This window comes from Patagioenas fasciata, chromosome 10 (assembly GCF_037038585.1).
Source record: "Patagioenas fasciata isolate bPatFas1 chromosome 10, bPatFas1.hap1, whole genome shotgun sequence".
NCBI classification, from domain to species: Eukaryota; Metazoa; Chordata; class Aves; order Columbiformes; family Columbidae; genus Patagioenas; species Patagioenas fasciata.
Genome location: NC_092529.1, coordinates 18144552 through 18163270, shown reverse-complemented (window position 1 = coordinate 18163270; position 18719 = coordinate 18144552). Strand labels below are relative to the sequence as shown.

Sequence of the window (18719 nt, the reverse complement as noted above, 5' to 3'; positions counted from 1 at the left end):
CTCTTGCAAGAATGGTTATTTAATTGCCTAAATACAAAGTGACACGAAGGACCTTGGCTCCAGCCCCAGTTTTGGAGCTGTTGGCCTGTGGCTCCTCTCCGCGCTGCAGGAGCAGCGTGTGTCAGCTGTATAATCTGGAAATTGAAATGCTGAAGCCCTGATCGGATAAGATTGCTGGATAAGGAAGAAGACACTTTGTATTTCTGAAGCCTGGGTCTCGTCTACTTTGTTTTTCTTTTTTTAAACACCAGGATGGTGCTGTGGCAAATGTTTGGAGTCCTTGGCTTCTCAAGGTTGTGCTGGGGGGCGCAGGGGAGGGAAGGCTGTTGCAGCTTGGTTTCTGCACTGGATCATCATCCCCACTGCCTTATCAGCTGGCTATGGTGCTAGTCCTGCACAGGAGACCCAGCACCACACGACCTGTCCTGACCAGCATGACCAAGTCATATGAGTTCAGGCAGTCTCTCTCAAACTTGGCTTGTGCACCTCACAGGGTTTGTACTGAAACTGCAGCATTTGCCTCAGCTCTAAGACCTGTTAAGGTACAGATCATTTTTTCCCACCTGTGAGGAAGAAAGAGTGGCGGCTTCTGGTGCCTGGTTGGCTGTTGAAGCTGCTATTGCATATGCTGCACTTCAGTTACCTGATTTAAAAATATTATTTGGAGTGCAAAGTAATACTAACAGAAGACATCAAGGCTGTTAAGGGGTAGACAGTTCTTTGGAGGCTGCCCTTTGAGGACTGGCAGAGGGGTGATGCCTTGGCTGTCACCTGGGGTGTTTGCTCACTGTTGCTTGCCCTCCAGCACCACAGTGCATGGCCATGTTGTCCCCAACAGCACTGCCAGAGGAAGAACCAGTTGTGTGGGGGCTCCTCAGCCATTGCAGGTGCAAAACAAACCATCTGACAAGCAGTTAAGGCTAATAATACACTGTATTATTGCCAGGTGCCACCAGTTCTCTGGTGATCTGGAGCAGGCACATGGAGGGCTCATTTAATACGGGTCAGCTGGAGAGTAGCAGTTCTCCATGCCCTGGTGACAAACAAGAGTGTGAACCCTCCAGGTCCTGAACCTTGGACTTCTAGCAAGGCAAACAACATGAAAGGCTGCAGGTTTTCCCATCCCTTTCCCCCTGCCTGTGCGATTGTGCCCCATGTTTTCCCCAGTCCCTCCCTTTTGTGCCGTGCGTCATTACCGGGTGCTGATTGCTGATGCTGATCCCCTACTCCTCGGGAGGTTAGTGGATTCTGGCACTGTGTTAATAACATGGGGGCACACCACATATGAAATGCGGGGTAATGAGGAGGTTGCCCTGTTACAATGGGCTGGTACCCTGGTGGATAAATTACGAGGCCAAAGGCAGCGTTGTTATTCCACCAAGGGAATGAGATTATTACTGAGGAAATTGCAAGCCTGCTCCTGTCATTGTTTTACTACTAGTGTAATAATAGACTTTGTTTGATTAGTATAAATGATTTTTCCCCCTTTCCTCCCAGCTGGGTAAGATCCTTTCCTTCTTACATCCCCAGTGACTCCACATAGTCAACGCCAGTCATGTCATGCTGAGTTCTTTAGTATTATCTGTGTTTTCAGAGCAGTTTAGAAAATATTAACTGTCTGGGCAGTTCTTTTGGTGCTGACCAATGTCCCTGTGTAGTAACATCTCTTTAGAGCTGCTTGTCATCGTGGGAAAGAGGGAAAGGCTGAGCTGCACGTTACAGTCCTAGAAATGGGGGCACCCCTGGTCCCAAATCTGCCAGCACTGGGGACCGTGCAGTGGCCTACTTCAAAGTAATGCTCTTTTATCACCTGCGTGACCATCATATGGTCTTACCAGCAGAGGTATGATGTTTGCGATGGCTCAGTGCCACTTTACACTGTCAGAAGGTCAGTCTTGTGAAATCTGGAAAAAAACCCACATTGCATGGAGGCCTCTGCATTACGGGGTCTGTCTTTCAGGGTCTCAGCACTTAGATGCTTCTCTGAGAACCCCGCACAGAAATAATTCAGCAAAACTTTATCTAAGCCAGGTGCTAATTAAAAGGGAGAAAGCTGTTCCTCTTAGTATTAAATTTTTAAAAAATTACAAACCTAACTTTACAAATAAGGAAGATTATGTCATATCTATATATCTATATCTATATATCTATATCTATATCTATATCTATATCTATCTATCCAATCTATATATCTATATCTTTATGGTCAGAGGTATGGGAGAGAAGAATGTTTTCATCCTTGTCAAAAATACATTGATGTTTTGCATCAACACTGGAAGTTTTGCAGCTCATAAAAAATTCATAAGGCTTATTGAGGAAAACAGAAAGGCAATTCAGTTGTCTATTTTTTGAGCACTGTCATGCTTGCAAGAGTTTAAGCCAGTCTGCACTGATATTTCTTGTTAAATGCCAACTCTGCATTATGATTCTCTCTGGATCATAGTTCAGCGGCTCAAAAAGAATAAATGACAAGATGGCCTGGCTTTGTGAGGAGAAGAAAGGAGAGTCCAGGGTATTTTGCATTTTTTTTTTTTTTTAATGGTGTTCCAATCTCCTCCTCAGGGTCCTTTTCACTTCTGCAAACACAAGACTCAAGGTGAAAAGTAATTGGACAAGGTAACAAATGAGTTAGGGCTGCTTGTATTTCCCACTGGCGAGTTACTGTGTTTTACTTGTGACCAAGATCAGCTTCTCTGACATGGCCTTTCATGTACCAGCTAACTACAAATGGAAATCTGCCACAGGTATGAGAAAAGAGGGGCTTTTATACAGGACAGGCACTAAACCAGCATGATTTATATGGACTGAGGATAGCACTTTACATTGCATCAGTCTTCCAGGAGTGCCCTGATCCCAGCAGCATCTCTCGGGGATATCTAATGTGAACTGTTGCTCTGCAGACTGCAGAGCTTTTCTGCAGGCAGAACCCCCTTTGTGTGCACCTTGCTCTGCAAGGGCTTGGCATGTGAAGGGAGGCATTTCTGAGCAGACTGTCCTTGCTCTTACCCAGGGGGTGATAGCAGCTCCATTGGAGACCTTCCCCCAACAGTGTCCTGTGAATCCAGCAGCAAGACAAGGTTCAGCATCCCCCTCTGCTGTCTCATGTCATCTCCTTGCAATGGATGATAAATTATCACTGTGGCTGGAAACTAGCTGGGAGAAAGGAAAGTGCTTGCTGGGCCATGGAAGGGGCTGCCTCATTCCATAAGGCTGGGTGGGTGGAAATGCCATCCCTTCCCACAGCAAAGCACTGTCCCTAGGTCAACAGCCTTGGGATGCAAGGAGGTGATTTAATTTTACTTCTATTTCCTCATTAGAAGTTGTGATGCTGTCATGGTGTGGGATTGTGGGGACAGTGCTGGCTGTCCCTGGCTGCTCTGGTCTCTGAGAAGCCATGCACTGGGGACATGCTCAGCAGCTGAGATGGCTTTTGCTCCTTGCCGTGGCTTTTCAAGGACTTGGACACCATTTGTGTCGCTGCTTCTGCAATGTCAGGCCAGGTAAATGGCAGCTTTCTGAGAACTTTGCCAGCTGTTTCTTTTGCTCCGTCCTCACCTGACTGTAAATGAAGAAGCAAAAATCACCCCAAGTCCTCTTAGCTTCTCCCACCGCCGGCTTGCAGGAAGGAAGGATGATTTAGTTTGGATGCCAGGACAGGGAGCTTGTGGTCCCTTCACGTTTGACCAGGCAGGTATAAGCAAGTAAAGGTGCATTGGGATCTAAGCTGCACATGTTGTTACAGTAATTGGTTTCTGTGTGATAATATACTGCATCTTTATTCTCTTCATGCAGGCTGAATAACTGGTAAATGACAGATCCCGCTTTTCAATTCCACCGTGTTTCCAGAGGCTGTCACACTTTTAATTTTTGCAATAGCTGCAAGCAAAGCAGTAACCATGTTTCCTATTTCCCACAACTGTGGTGCTGGCTTTGTTGTTCCCTCTTAATTCCTCTGTCTTGACTTGAGCTATTTGATGTTTCCAAAGCTCCCCAGAACACTGTAGTTAAAGTTACCCAGTGCTTGGTGGCTAATCAGCCCCCCATGAGAGACATGTTATGGGTGGCAGAGCAGGGCAGGAGAGGTGCATTTAGCTCTGTTTGGTGTGATGCTGATCACTGAAGACATCTGGGCAGGGTGCAGGTGTACGTCTGTGCTTTGTATGCCTCCCCAAATTGGCAGGGTTTTGCGTGCTGAAGTGTGCAAAGCTATGTGACGTATTGCGTGCACTGGTTTCTGCTAAGAGATGGGACAGCTTTTGAAAGGCTGCTCTGTTAAAGCCTATGGACATTTCTTTAGGTCCAAATGACTTAAGTGGAAGTAATTTTGAGGATGTGATTTTGCATTTGCTTCAGTGCATTTGAAAGGTCTGCTCAGGACTATTATAAAACCTTCGCCTTATGAGCAGCAACTCAGGGAAGTTTGGTTTCCCAACTGTTCGAGGCCTTGGATTGGATTCTCAGGTGTCTTATAAAGTATAGGTCTAGCTGATGCTTTCCCTGGAGGCTGAGTGCTCACCATGGTCTTCGCTGTGTATTTTGCAATGGCTAGAAAGGTTTAGTGCAGATGCTCTGTTGCTGTTTTCTCCTCTAACTGGCTGCACTTAGTTACTTAGAGGTCTCTAACCCTCAGTCCTATGTGGGTGAGGCAGGCTTGCAGGGTCTGGACTGAAGGTTTCAGGCTGCGAAGGAGAAAGGCTTATGTTACTGTGATGGTTTCAACTGGTACTGAGTAATTTTCTTCATAGTAACCACAACAGTTGCTTCTGAAGTTAATTACAGTTCCCTGTGAGCTGAGCTCAGCCCATGCAGATAACACCTTTGAGACCACAGCTCTCCCACCTAGGCTGGCAAACAAGTGGGACTGATTATCCCCCTGTAAAACTGGTAACGCTGCTAACAGCAGATGAAGGCTGTTCGCTAAAGGTCACACAGACCTGCAGTGAAGCATTGCTGAGAGATCACACAAGACAAGAACAGGGAGAAATTGCAGTCTCATGGCTTAATAAGTGATTGCTGGAAATATGGGATGTGGTTGAGGACACTGCACACTCATGGAGGGTGCCCCAGGGGCACAGGAAGGATGCTCTTATTTGTAAGGCCACTAGTTGGGATATGAGCTTTTGCTTTCATATACTCCTTCTACCCATAGCCAGGAAGCAGAGCAGAGTGTGTCCCACCCCCTGCCCCTTCCAGCTCATCATCTGCTGTCATGGTCCAAACCCATCCTTACTGATGGGTGAAGCCAATACGACAGCTTATGGACTGGAGTGAGAGGCACGTGGATTCGTATTCCCCCTCTCCTGAGGTGGGTGTTGCAAGAGTGGGACATAAGTGAGCATTTTGTTTTACTTCTCATAGCTGAGGCTTCTTTCCCTGGGAGCTGCTCCAAATCAGAGCAGGAGGGGGGCCTTAGAAGAAATCTTATGGGCTTTAAATGCTCTGCTCCTTAACAAGATACCCTGTAGTTTTAGGGTTAATGTGGAAGCCCCCTCCCAGGGGAAGAAGGTAATTGAAACCGCATTTTCTTAGCTGAGTAATTAGATTGAGTCTGGAGAAATGCGGACGTGTGGAAAATTGAAAAATATAAGAGTTGCGTGCCCTTAGGCTGCAGATGAATGTGTTGGTGCCTTTCCGAGGAACACTGTCTCGATCTGTTGAATTATAGGACATGCTGAGACCAGCTCAAGCATGATGCAAGTCCAGGCCTTGACCAGGGGAGGCTCAGTGAGAAAGGGGTCCCTTTCCTGCTGTGCTGATCTGACCTATGTATCTGTTTCCTCGGAACTTCTCATCGAACACTCTAGTGCTCTTTGCAGCAAAAGGATGCATGCATGTAGCTACAGGATTAGGAGAAAAAACTCTCCACATAATTATATACTTGCAGAAATTTTAATTGAATCACACGTTTGATGTGACCAATTCACAGGTCACTCTAGTTACAAGGATGCTGCGAAGACTGTGGTGACGTGTATTTCATTTATGAGTGTTTTGACCTTACATCTACTGGGAAGTATTTTACATGTTATAGATGTAATGATGGGCTTTATTCCCTAGATTAAACTGAATGTACCTACTGGCTGTTATTCTTGCACGTTCTAAAAGCTGAGAACTTGTTCGGATGTTGTCAGACACGCTGAGGGGATATTGGGTCTAGCTCCTGTGCTCAAGTGTGTTGTAGTTTGCAGGGTCTGGAAAGAGCTCTGGCACTATTTCTGGATGAGATTATTTAAGCAAAGGTAAATATACTTCCAAATGGTTCTGTGGTGAGGTCAATTCCACAGTCGAACTCTTCAGAGTTGCCTGTAAGTTTAAAATACTGGTTTCTAGTAATTGGTATGTGGACAGTGTGGCCTGTTCTTAATGGCAGGAATGAAGGCAAACAAGCACACTGGGCTCTGGAACACCACTGCTGTGTGCTGAGTAGCACCAGAAATAGTCAGGTAAGATAAGATACTAAACGCTGCCTATATTTCCCTGCTTCATTTTCATTATCATTTTTGCAGCTTTTTCCTTCAGGGTTTTTGACTAATATAGAATCTTTTTCTTACATCTCATCGCTTGACTTCTGGACCATTCTTTCCTACTCAGTTTTCTTTGTCTCATTCTGACTTCTCAGCCTGATTTAACTTTGAAGTTGTCTCTGCTTCAAGCAGGAGGTTGGTTCTGAGACCTTTGAAGTCCCTCCAACTTTTATTATTCTGTGATTCTGATTTTTACTGGTCCTCCAGCTAGTTGAGACTACTATACACAAGATCTCCCTTCTTTCCTCCTCTGCCCAAAGCTGCTGGCTTGTTATATTTCCCCAGATTTCAATGCTTCCTGTCAGTGTGCATGGTCTTTTTAAAGTCACTTCCCTCTTTCACAATTTTGCACTTGCCTGAACCACCTCTTCATGTAAATGCAAGACCAAACTGGTTCCTTTGAGCTCCAGCTAATCCATCATCTCAAACTGTTTTTACCTACGTAGACTGCCATTAAGATTTAATTAACAACTGTTCTGCTGAAGCTTCAGTCCTGGTCAGCAGTGTTGGAATTGCATTAAATAGAGTCATTAAAATTGCAACAGTATTCATGATATCAACCTTGTAATATGAACCACTGCTTTGTGCATATGGTTTAGCATCATAATAAATCAAGAAGCTCCTAAGTTGGAGTCGTGTTCACCTGGTTTGTAATTGCCATTTGCCTTCTCTGAATAACATGTTGAAGTCCTGACAGCAGGAGATGTCACCAACTACACAGCCACTGTGTGGCATGGGACATGCTGCCATCTCCACACAGTGCAGATCATCTTTCTTTTTCCATTCTCTTCCTGAAGTCACCCTAGAAGTTGTGAGAAGCACCTCAGGGACACTGATATTGCAGAGTTTTACCCGCTTTGTGTCAAACATGCCCTTCTGTCAGAAGATACCTGCCTCAAGGACTGTTTTGCACTTTTTCCGCAGGTCCCATTAGCAGTATTTTAGTAAACCGCTATGGCAGCCGACCTGTGGTTATATTTGGAGGCCTGCTCTGTGGTGTTGGGATGGTCTCAGCTGCCTTCTGCACCAGCATCCTGCAGCTCTACATCTGCGTAGGATTCATTACAGGTAAGAACAAAGTGTCTCCTTTCCACCCTCACTTGAAATTCACTTCTGATGGCTTGGGCACCCTCCCTTGGGGCATCTCAGCCAAATGCAGTGGGAACCTGGTGGGACAGGGGTCCTGGCTTGTCAGCTGTTCCAGATGAGCTTTAGCAAAGAACATATCCCCTGCTAAATGCCGTGTTCCTGGCTGGACATCGCGTGCAGGATCTTAGCGGGTCTTTGCAGCTGAGTGCTCTCAGCCAGAGGCAATGGTGAGGATGGACATCAGTGCTCACAGCTCCCGCTGAAGCAAATGCAGGTTGACTGCTTTCTGCCCTGGGCAAGGCCAGCCCTTCAAGATACAAGTGCAACTATAAAGAAAGCACACGTTTTCCAATATAACTGCGCGTTATATTCCCTCTATGAGATACACGAAATGAGATTTCGGGAGTTTGCTTTGGTTTACTTGCCCTTTGCTTGCTTGGGAGGTTAGGAGGTCCTTTATCTGAAAATAATAACCATTAGAGTTGATTGAAAATGTGCAATATCCTCCATACTGAGAAAATAATATGTCTGTATTTCATTATTGAAGTTATAATTTGAGTTTTCTATATTGAAATATGAATTTCCATATTGGAAACTCAAGGAGGAGAAGGCATAGTCTCAGTTCGGCATCTTTACAGCCTGCAGGTGCTGGGCTGTTGTTTTTAAAGGTAGATGGATTAGAATTCTTCTGTGTGAGTAAAGATGCTTAATTGTAAGCATTTTTGTTTGATTATTTTGGCTAAGGGGCAGCCAGTGTTTCTTCCAGTACAGCTGGGACATCTGCATGAAATCATGACACAATGAGTTCAAAACTGGCTTTTGAGGTTCAAAGTGTGTGTTATAATGAATGTTCCTTATATCTCTGCGGGCGCATTAAGTAAGTGTTGCTGCTTTCTGAACATGAAAAGTGTAAGCTCAATATTTAAAATCAATACAAGCAGCCACTAGAAAAGTAAATTGGTATAAAAAGTTTGTCATCCCGTTCTCCTACACCAATATTGCTTTATTAAATCTTTACAGTAGTGAATAAATCCCCATGTAGGATTCCCTCTCTTAAACCTGACTCTTTTGAAGAAGAGTCACAGTAATTAGATGAAACACTGGTATTACTGAATGCATAAATCTTGCAGGTTCCTTGAAAGAGATTCCAGAAACAAAGCGGTGAGAAATAAAAATAACCAATGTCTCCCATAGATAAATTCCATATTTATCAATGCATGAGCTTGAATTATTCCCTGCTAAACAAATGTCATCTAGCAAGTTGACTAATGCTGTATTAGCACAAGGAAACCGTAAATCCTTTGCTAAAAATATATGCATTCTGGTGAGCAGAAGGGCTCAGACAAGGAGCAGTGCTGGAGGGAGACACCAATTCCTGTTTTCAAAGGTACTTGTGTAAAAATGTGCCAGGAGGGAACTTTGTGCCTAACCCCAATGGACCTAGGGTTTATGAAATCCCTGCTTTGTTTTGGTCCAAATCTGGTCCGCTGCCCATCCCATAGAGTTGATAGTGCCAGCAACAGGGTACAGGGGCAAAGCTGCCCTCATGTCTCCCTCGTCTTTAACGCTGTGATGTTTCCTCAGAGCAAAGCACATTTTTTGTTTTGTACATCTCTCCCTCCTGCTTGCTGAATGAGGACAGCTGTATGGATCACGTCTTAGCTAACAAACCATCATTTCCAGGCACAGTGTGCATGTGCCAGGGAAGGAATATTAATTTGACAGAGAGAGGAAGATTCTTGTAATCCTTGCTAACGTGCTTGATGCCTCTAATTATGCCTGAAGTGCTTTTGCTGGTCAGGCCTAACATGGAAGCATTCAAGGGCAATTATGGAGCTGCCTGCTCATCACACGGCTGAGACAGCATTACTGTACGAGGAGAGAGACTTCTGTACAGGAGATTAGCAATGACTGTGAAGCAACCTGTAAACATCTCGCTCTTTCTAGCTTCCATCCTACTATCTTGAAAAGGAAACAGACTGACATAAATGACCATGTTCATGTAATTCACAGACATGAAGATAAAAATAATGCAGTTGGTACTAAGAGGTCTCTGCTACAGTCCTGTGCCTTTGGCATATTAATAGAAATCTCTGCAGAGGAGCAGAGCAGGATGTATCTGCTTGTGGTGGAGGGATTAGACACGGCGATCTCAATCGCTTTCTTGATTTTGTCTTTTTCCATTTGCCTGTGGAGCCCGGTCTGGGCTCTGCTGTTGGAGGCAGCTCTGAAGCAGCTCTGTCCTTGATGGCACCGAGCTGGGGGTGGCACGAAGCACTTTGCCTACACTGTAAAACCCATGTTCTCTTCCTCACTTGTTTCCCTATAGCGCTTAGGAAAAGAAATGGTGTTTGCAAGCTGTCAACCTGGATAGATCCCAGCCTGGATGAATGAAATAGGTGTTTAGGCATGCAACCTCTTCTTCAAGTTGTCAGCAAATTTCAAAGCTAAATACAAGACAATAACAACTGGTCAGAGTTTAGTTCAATTGGACCATCACAAAATAAAATGGCATCCAGGGTGTAAGACATTGACTAATGCAATGGGAGTCTTTACCTCGGCTGTTAATGTTGACCATTGAAATACATGGTAGGATCTTCCATTGCTAATAAAGTAAGAACAAGATCAATAGCTACACGGCTCATTCCTGAACCACCAATTTCCTTCTAATATGAGTGAGATGTATTTAATCTAGGGAAGGATGCTCTTTCTGGCACAAGCTTGCTTCTGTTCATGCAATACCACCAAAAGGCCTCTCTGTCGTTTCCCCAGGGAGAAAATGTGGTTGTATGAGTAATGATTGCAGCCATGAAAAAGCTGCTGTAGTTTCTGAAAACTGGAATAAAATGGATATAAATATTTCCAACTAATGTCAGCCAAAAGCTTAAAGTAAATTGAAATTCCAGTCAGTCAATTTGAAACTCTCCAAATTTAATTAATGGGAAGAGCATGATGTAATATTAAATTAGATTTGTCTGACTGGCAAATTAATGTTCACATAATAAAATATTTGAGTTGATTATTGTTTAAAAGGGTAGCTGGCATCCAGTCTGATTTTCCTTCTCCGCACGACATGTGGTAGGTCCCTACCAAAACTAATTCTATGGAAATGATGGTTCAGTTTCTGCCCTTACCTACCAGCCTGGGAAATACAGAGTTAAAGCAAACTCTGATCCACTGTGTTGCATCTTCTCAGGTGAAAGAACGTGCATTACTCTATCTGAGCACCATCAAGGGCGTTCTCTAACCAAGGCTGTGTTTTTCCTCCATAGTTCTCAGGTCAGTCCTCTCACAGAGAATAATTCGGCCCCTTAGGCATTATGAGCAGCCTGCACTTCCCAAAGACGTGCCCTACCAAATATATGGACTATCTAGAAAAGTTCATGCTGAGAATGTCTTTCATAGCAAGATTCATTTTAATCTGTTGCCATTTCAATTTATTTTTAATACTGTAAGCTTCCAATGATTTTTTTTAAAAAAAAAAAGAATCTTAGACTTGGCAAAAATCATAATTTTGTGAAACAATTCAAACTGAAGCTATCCAACATCAGTTGAATTCTGCTGCATCATTTGGGTTCTACTCTATCAGCGACTAATGATAGTGTTCCTTAATTAATTTTGAGGACCTTGACCTTTCTAAATTCTCTTCTGTAAAGCAATATACCTAATTATGTACTGCACAGTTAAACAAACTAATTATATAGACTAATGAACAAGAAAAAAATCTGTGTGACCCTGTTTTCAGGATTCATGTTCTCTGGTATAATCACTTCAAGGAATACATTTCTGCTTTGTTCTAATGTGGCTCATTCTTTCCTGGATGATAGGGTGGAAAATATGTGGCATGATTTTGAAATGTCATTTTAATGGAGTTCTGAAAATTTAACTTTTTAAGGAAATACTAAACATCATAGAAATGTTTAGAAAGAAGAGATTATTATATGCTCGTTCTTTCAAACAGAACCACTGAAAGTTGAGACCACAGCATTTGCTCTCTCTGCCTTCAGATTTCACCTGTGCAAGAGAAGCTGGCTAACTGAATTAGCAATGCAGATTGATAATACCATTTAAATATCTAAATGCAATAAAAATACATTTTAATTAAAAGAAACACTCTAGGATCCTGTTTAATTATCATCCTCAGTAGCTCTTCTGCTGTGTACTTGCAGACCTCTTAATCTTTCGCATCAGACCTGAGTTGCTCACACCACCACGAGTAGTGGCTGAGAAGGGTGATGTTATTATCTGTGCAGGTCTGTCAGCCTGGCCGCAGTGCTGGGTACCCACCACCCATGGAAGGGGTTGCCAGCCCCAGCCGTGCATGAAAAGGATGCACTTAGGTGATTAGCACTGTCCAAGCCATAACAACCTTCCTCAAATTGGGAGTTGTAATTTTTTTTTAATAGGTACTTCTTTTTATCTGACAAGGCTGCTGTGTCTGGACAAAACCAGCCACCATTCATTGAGGGTATTCTTGCAATTTATTCTGAAGCAAACTCTTTGTGCTAGGTTTGCCACCCTAGAGATCTGCAGTGCAAAAGGAAGGATGTTCTCTGACCAAAAGTGTCTTTCTGGGGTCTGGTTACCCAAATGTGGTAGCAAGAAGCTTAGGGATATCTTGAGCAAAGTTTGTATCCAGACTATCATGTTGAAGAGCCACCAGTGGATCAGTTGTCCATAAATGTGCCTAAAACAATGAGCTGAGGATAAATGGGTCTCAAATCTTCCTTTGTGTATCTCAGCTATTGTTCTGTGTTCCAGGACTTGGCCTTGCCCTCAACCTTCAGCCATCAGTGATAATGATAGGGAAATACTTTCTGAAGAGAAGACCCATTGCAAACGGCCTCGCTATGGCAGGCAGCCCTGTGATGCTTTGCACCCTGGCTCCTCTCAACCAGTTCCTTTTTGACAATTTTGGCTGGAGGGGCAGCTTTTTAATTCTTGGGGCAGTTTTATTAAACTGCTGTGTGGCAGGAGCTCTCTTCCGACCCATCAGGGCAGCCACAGCCTCTGTCAAAATCCAGACAACTGAGGAAGGGAAAGGCACTCTGAAAGAACAGGACACTAAGGATGCCATGGAAATGAGTGGCGCCACGAATGTTGCCAAGGAGACCAAAACAGAAGAGGAAGAAGGAAAGGACTGTTGTGAAAAAGTCAATCAGTACCTTGATTTCTCCCTCTTTAAGCACAGAGGGTTCTTAATTTACCTGATCGGAAATGTACTCATGTTCCTGGGTTTCTTTGCCCCGATTGTTTTTCTGGCACCCTATGCAAAGCACATCGGCATTGACGAATATTCAGCTGCTTTCCTCCTTTCGATTCTTGCTATCGTGGATATGATTGCCCGACCTACCACTGGCATCATTGCAAACAGCAAGTGGGTGAGGCCACGAATTCAATACTTTTTCAGCTTCGCTATTACTTTCAACGGCACCTGCCACCTTCTGTGCCCACTGGCTTCTGGCTACAAGGGGCTCGTCGTTTACTCCATCTTTTTTGGCTTGGCTTTTGGCATGGTTTGTGCCATGCTTTTCGAAACGCTCATGGACCTCGTGGGAGCTGCCCGCTTCACAAGCGCTGTTGGCCTTGTCACCATTGCGGAGTGCTGCACGATATTGCTGGGACCACCTATCGGAGGTGAGTGTCTTTTCTTCCTCTGCTTCCACTGAATTGCCACTTATATTTAACCTCTTGAAAGCAAAGTCTGTAAGTGATATTATATGTGTTTTCTCTGCTTCCCACTCACAGTTTTTCCACTAGTAATTGGACTGAGAAGGCAGGTCCTAGGTATCTTCTGCAGCATTTCTTCTTTACTCTTTTCCATGTAGTCTGACAGTGGAAGTCAAGAGTTTGCAGAGTGATATTTCAATCCCTTATGCCTTCAAATACTTAAACTGAACTTGCAGAGTGGGATTGTGCAACACCAAGAACCTCTCCTCCTGGAGAGCCTGTTGCAAAAGCTGGAGTTGACTGCAATTTAATCACAGTAAAACACAACAGTTCTATGAAATCCTCTTGTCAACTCAGACCTAGTATTTGCTATTTGTCTCTAAGGCTCTGAGTAGTTTCACTTATGGATTTCAGTCATCTTAGAATATCTGATAGATTTAAGGCTGTTCCAAAAACAAAAAAAAAGGTTTATTTTGGATTGCATGACTTGAAATATCAAAAGACAGAGACCCTCAAATGTCCATGCTGACAATATTGACCCTCCAGCAGGGCTTATAGTCATCTCCAAAGAAGTGGGAGCAGAGACGTCCTGTGATTTCAACAGCCTCCACTTCTTTCCCTCTGTAGCTTGTCCTCACTTATTTTTCTATCATGTTTGGAAGCCACCATATTTGACTCTGGCATTTGGCTCAAGTACAGCCCTTACCAAATCCAAGCCATCTATGAATTAAATGACTTTATAGGTAACATCCGCTCAGTGTATAGATACCATCCTATCTATATGCCCTGTCCTGCAATTAGCATTTCACTTGTATACAAGCTAGAATAACTGGTTTGGTAACTGATCACCTTTAAATATGTGAAAATGTTTAATTAAGTTGTGTTTGCTTTCTGTATTTGGATATATACAAGTTAAACTCTGCTAATTCTTTTGGTATGACAGTATCATTATAAATTTAAGGATGACCAGAAAGAAGGTAGTTTTAACCCATTTCCTGGATTCACAAATGAGATCTGACTACTACTCTCTATGACACATTTTACAGAACCATTTAATTCTTCGTATTGCTACAGGAGTTCATACAGTGTGACAGAAGCAGCTGTATCCTCTTGCTGTCATAGAGATTCATAATTTAATTAATGACAAACAAAAGAAAATACAATTTTAAACCAACCATTTTCTGGATTATATAATTTTCTGTGTGGAAGATTAAGATAATGACCAGAGGCTGCTAATGAGACTAAAGCAGTTCTATATGTGATAATCAGTAATGTTAGTTTTGTAGGGTTTTTCCCCATCATTTTAAGCAGCAGCAAATTTATTGGTTCTTTGGCATTTTAATAACCTACTGCACGGTTCTGCTTTAATGAACTAAGTAAATTGTTCCCAGTGTGTTTTATGACTTTATCTTATTCTCAAAGGAAAAGAGGCAAGACTATCCTACTGTTGAATTTTCCAATACTCTACTCATTAAAACTCTCATTGAAACCTATTTAGGAGACCTCTAGGTCATCCTGATTAACAGAAAAGGAAAAAATTGTTGCAATTAGCATTTGGTTGATGTTTCACCAGTAACATGAAAAATATAGTGCATTGAAAATGTGTTCCACGACATCTAGGAATGAATCAGGAAGAACTGTTGACCCAAAACAGTTAAAAATATTATTTTTGTGATTCTGTGAAATCTGTTTGGTGGCCATAACCCCCTTGTTAGTGTAATGCAGTGGGATGATTAATCATCAGCTTTTCAACATTAGGGGTCAGTCAGGAAGTAATTAAAGATCCCTCTTTTTAAGGAGCAGAACATATTCCAAAAAGTCAGAGAGCTGATGGATGATGAGCCAGTTTCAAGGAGGACTGTCTGTACTGTGAAGGCCAGGTTAGGAGTGGGTCTTACTTTAATTAGGATTTGGGATGTTAAGAATGGTCTATGTTGCACCAGTAAATGGGAATTAATGCTCAGGATCATAATCCCAATAAGATTTGCATTACATTTTGACATAATGGAGAACACTGACATTTCAATTAAGCCATCTCCCTTCAATTACTCTGTAACTCCATAGCAGAGGCATTAACCTTTGAGAGGAACCTGTCACGTTTGTCTTGGCATTGAAATTATCTGACATTGACAGCATCATCTTTGCTTTCCCCTGGAACTAGCGTTTTCCACTTCCACACAGTGCCCTTTCATCTTCAGATCACAAGTATAAATGCAGAAAGGGCAGCTGTGACCAAAAGCTGAGTCCCCTCTAATGCTGGTGAATGACCCGTGGTGGGATAAATTGAGTCTTTGTCAAGAGCCCGAGATGAGACCCAGTGGCCAGGTGTCATCTCATGAAGGTCTTCCCAAAAGCTGCTGCTTTTGCTGGCACGGTGAGGACACCACGTCAAATGGATGTCCTTGTAGTTGATCATTGGAGTCAACTGGAAGACTGTCTTGCAGACATTGTGATCAGAGGACTTAGTTTCTGCATGGAAAAAATAGGTGTGCCTGAGAAGTCCAGACTTTTCAATGTAGGTTCTTTGTCCTCTTCTACTTCACTGTACAAAATATTGGTAGTATTACCTGTGTCAGTGTTAACTACCCACAGGCTATATAGTTAAACACTTGAAAAGTATTTGTAGGATCAGAGTATTTCTGGAAGAGATCAGAAATATATAGAATATCTTATTCTAAAGCCACAAATGTGTCCCTTTGTATTTAGGATCTGAAAACACAATATTATTGCCTTCATCTCTAAGTTTCTTTTCCTTTTGTTTTTAAATAAATGTTTTACAGGAACTCTCATCGATACCTTTGGGGACTATAAATATATGTTCATTAAATGTGGAGTTGTGATGGTCCTGGCAGGAACCTTCCTGTTCATCATGAATTATTATAATTATCGTATGCTTGCCAAGGAGGAGAAGGAAAGAAAGGCAAAAGAAGAGGACCCTAAATCTGCAAGGACAGAAAATGAAGGCAGAAATAACTGGAACAAAGAAACCACACAGAGTGGGCCTGAACTGGAACCTTTAAGAGAGGAACAAGAAGGACTGAAGAAGGAAATAAATGGCACAAATGAAGTTTAAACCTGTTCTCATGGGCTGAATGGGAAATCACTTCTGGGTTACTTTCCCCAGCTGTGAAATCTCACTATGTTTTTAAATTTTGCCCTATGCTGTGCCATGTGCATCCTCTTTGTTGTAGGACAAGACTAGAAGAGAACAAGTCTAGTTTCTTATGAAGTGCTGCAACACACAGTGCAGTATCCATTTGTATACCAAAGGTCCCGCAACATTTTTCTTCCAATATTTCACATTTCCCAGAGGGGCTGAATAAGGGTGTAACTGATACCCCACTTTTACTCTCTGTACTACAGCTCTACTCAGGCCAGTGGCCATCGGAGTCAATGCAGGGCCCTTCCAGCAGCCTGAATGGGCTTTGCCTTGATTACTGTGGTGGCTGGATCTTCTCATCATGTGGTCAGAATTCTTTGACTGTTTTTGACTGCAGTGTCAGAACTGTCCCAGGGATTTGGTGCTGCCTTCCACTGGCAGCTGCACTGTGACTTGCACCGCTGGGTCATGGAAAAGTAAAACAGACCTTACGCTCATCTTGAATCCACCATGAGAGAGCTGCTTGAAGAGAAGAAGGGTAGTACAGATCTGCTTGGGAAGTGGCAGCAAGGCAGCCCGTCCTTCTGGGTGGCGCATGCTAGGAAGGAACTAGGAACTAGCTGGTTCATCATGGCTTGACCATGGACTTTCTCAGGGACCTCTGCATTTACAAAATGCCTTGAGAAAGGTGATGTTATGCAGAGGGCCAGCACAAGGCCAACATGCTACAGGAATCCTTCTTCCAGGTCCTTTGTCTGTGCAGGGCAGAAATTTATTTTTAATGAGTTTAAACTTTGATCTACATTCAAACAGTGAAATTCTTTAAAATTTTCCCTAGGAGGTTACAAAGTCCTTATTATCCAATATCTGAGTGCCTTACTGGTTTTAGCATGTTTTTTCTTTTACAACACTCTGATGAGGCAGTAAGTGTTGTTACTATTAATTAATTTTGCAAATGAAGAACTGAAGTACAGAGGAGCTATGGGCATTATTGCATCAGTAATAAAGCTTAGGCATGCCAGACCTGAAATGGGATCCACTGCCGTGAGTTGTGTGCCTCCACCACCTACTTGAAGCAAAACACCAGCAGCTGAGGTAAGGGGCTGAAATCCCACCTGTGAGCACAGGTGTCCTACTAGAAAATAGGAAATGTCATGGATAGTCATGCATTAAACTACAGCCCTCTCTGCAGTGCAGCCTGTTTACCTTACACTTCATACTACTTAGGATTAATGATTTTAAACACTGTTTTAGAGCCATGACCTCATGTTGTGTTTTTTTTAACCTGATTGAGTTGCATCCATCATGGAGGGAATCCAAACACAGCTGCCCCCCACCTTGTCTGGGCCAGGTTACATACCTCCCTGGTGCTAGCACTGCAATACCTGGTGGCATCATGCCCATGCCATCCGGTTTCAGGAAATAAAGTTTCCTCAGGTCACTGATGCAGAGCTGAAGCTGAGGCCATGTAGGAGTCTCTTACCCAGTGTTGATAATTGTGAGCTGGGAAGATCTGGACTCTGACAGCAAGCACTGATATATTTCATAATCAGTAGCTGTTGCTGAAGAGTCCTGGATGCTGAACATGGCATCATGTAAATGAATCATTGGCCTTTTGCGGATTTAGCTCCAAGTGGCTGGATTACAAACAAGGACTTCCGAGGCAAATCACCCAAATCTGAAGCTAACACCAGACTGTAGACTAGGTCTCCTCTTTCTTTGATTCAATGGCACCCTTATGTGATCAGATGAAGTTTTTTTACATGACTTTGTCACCGAAGAACTGTATTTAGTCATCACTTGTATAAACACTGTGAAGAATGGCTTGTAAAAATGCTCTCATAAATGCTATATACTTAAATTTAGATCAGTCATATTTTCTTGCACAAAACCTTTTCTGTGAAACCTTTTGTTCCACTAAAGAATAATGGTCTTTGGCCATTGACTTCAGTAGGAATTAAATTTTATCCTTATGCAGTTTCTTGCATTTTCTCTGAAAAATAAAATCTATACAATGTACTTAGGCTTTTGTTGTTGAGTTTTTAAGATTCTCTGTTTCTGTCAAGTGTATCTCTGGTATTTCAGTAAAAAAGGCATTGATAGAAGGTCCTGAACATTTTCCGATATACCTTATAGAAGCTTTAATATTCTTAATAAAACTCTTATAAAAAATGAAATTACTTTACATTTGCCTGTTGGGATCTGTAGGGTAATTCTGCCTTTCTATTCAGTAAGGAATTTATCCTCATAGGTTTTCTAGTCCTGGCTCCACGTACATGGTAATACAACTTTAGGCCATAGCCTCTGAGTCCAGGACCACCACTGGATGCTCTTAGCCA

The 18719-nt window shown here is 42.8% G+C and overlaps 1 protein-coding gene across 5 annotated transcripts in view; it reads left to right on the top strand.

Moving 5' to 3' along the window:
* Positions 1-18399, top strand: part of LOC136105777 (monocarboxylate transporter 2-like) — a 42886-nt gene extending 24487 nt beyond the window's left edge. For all 5 annotated transcript variants that reach the window (XM_071813254.1, XM_071813253.1, XM_065845601.2 and 2 more), the window contains 3 exons: positions 7446-7589; positions 12372-13247; positions 16061-18399. In XM_071813254.1, coding sequence (XP_071669355.1) covers positions 7446-7589; positions 12372-13247; positions 16061-16353 — 1313 coding nt within the window. In that variant the 3' untranslated portion in view covers positions 16354-18399. The remainder of the gene's footprint in view (positions 1-7445; positions 7590-12371; positions 13248-16060) is intronic.
* The last annotated feature ends 320 nt before the right edge of the window (positions 18400-18719 follow it).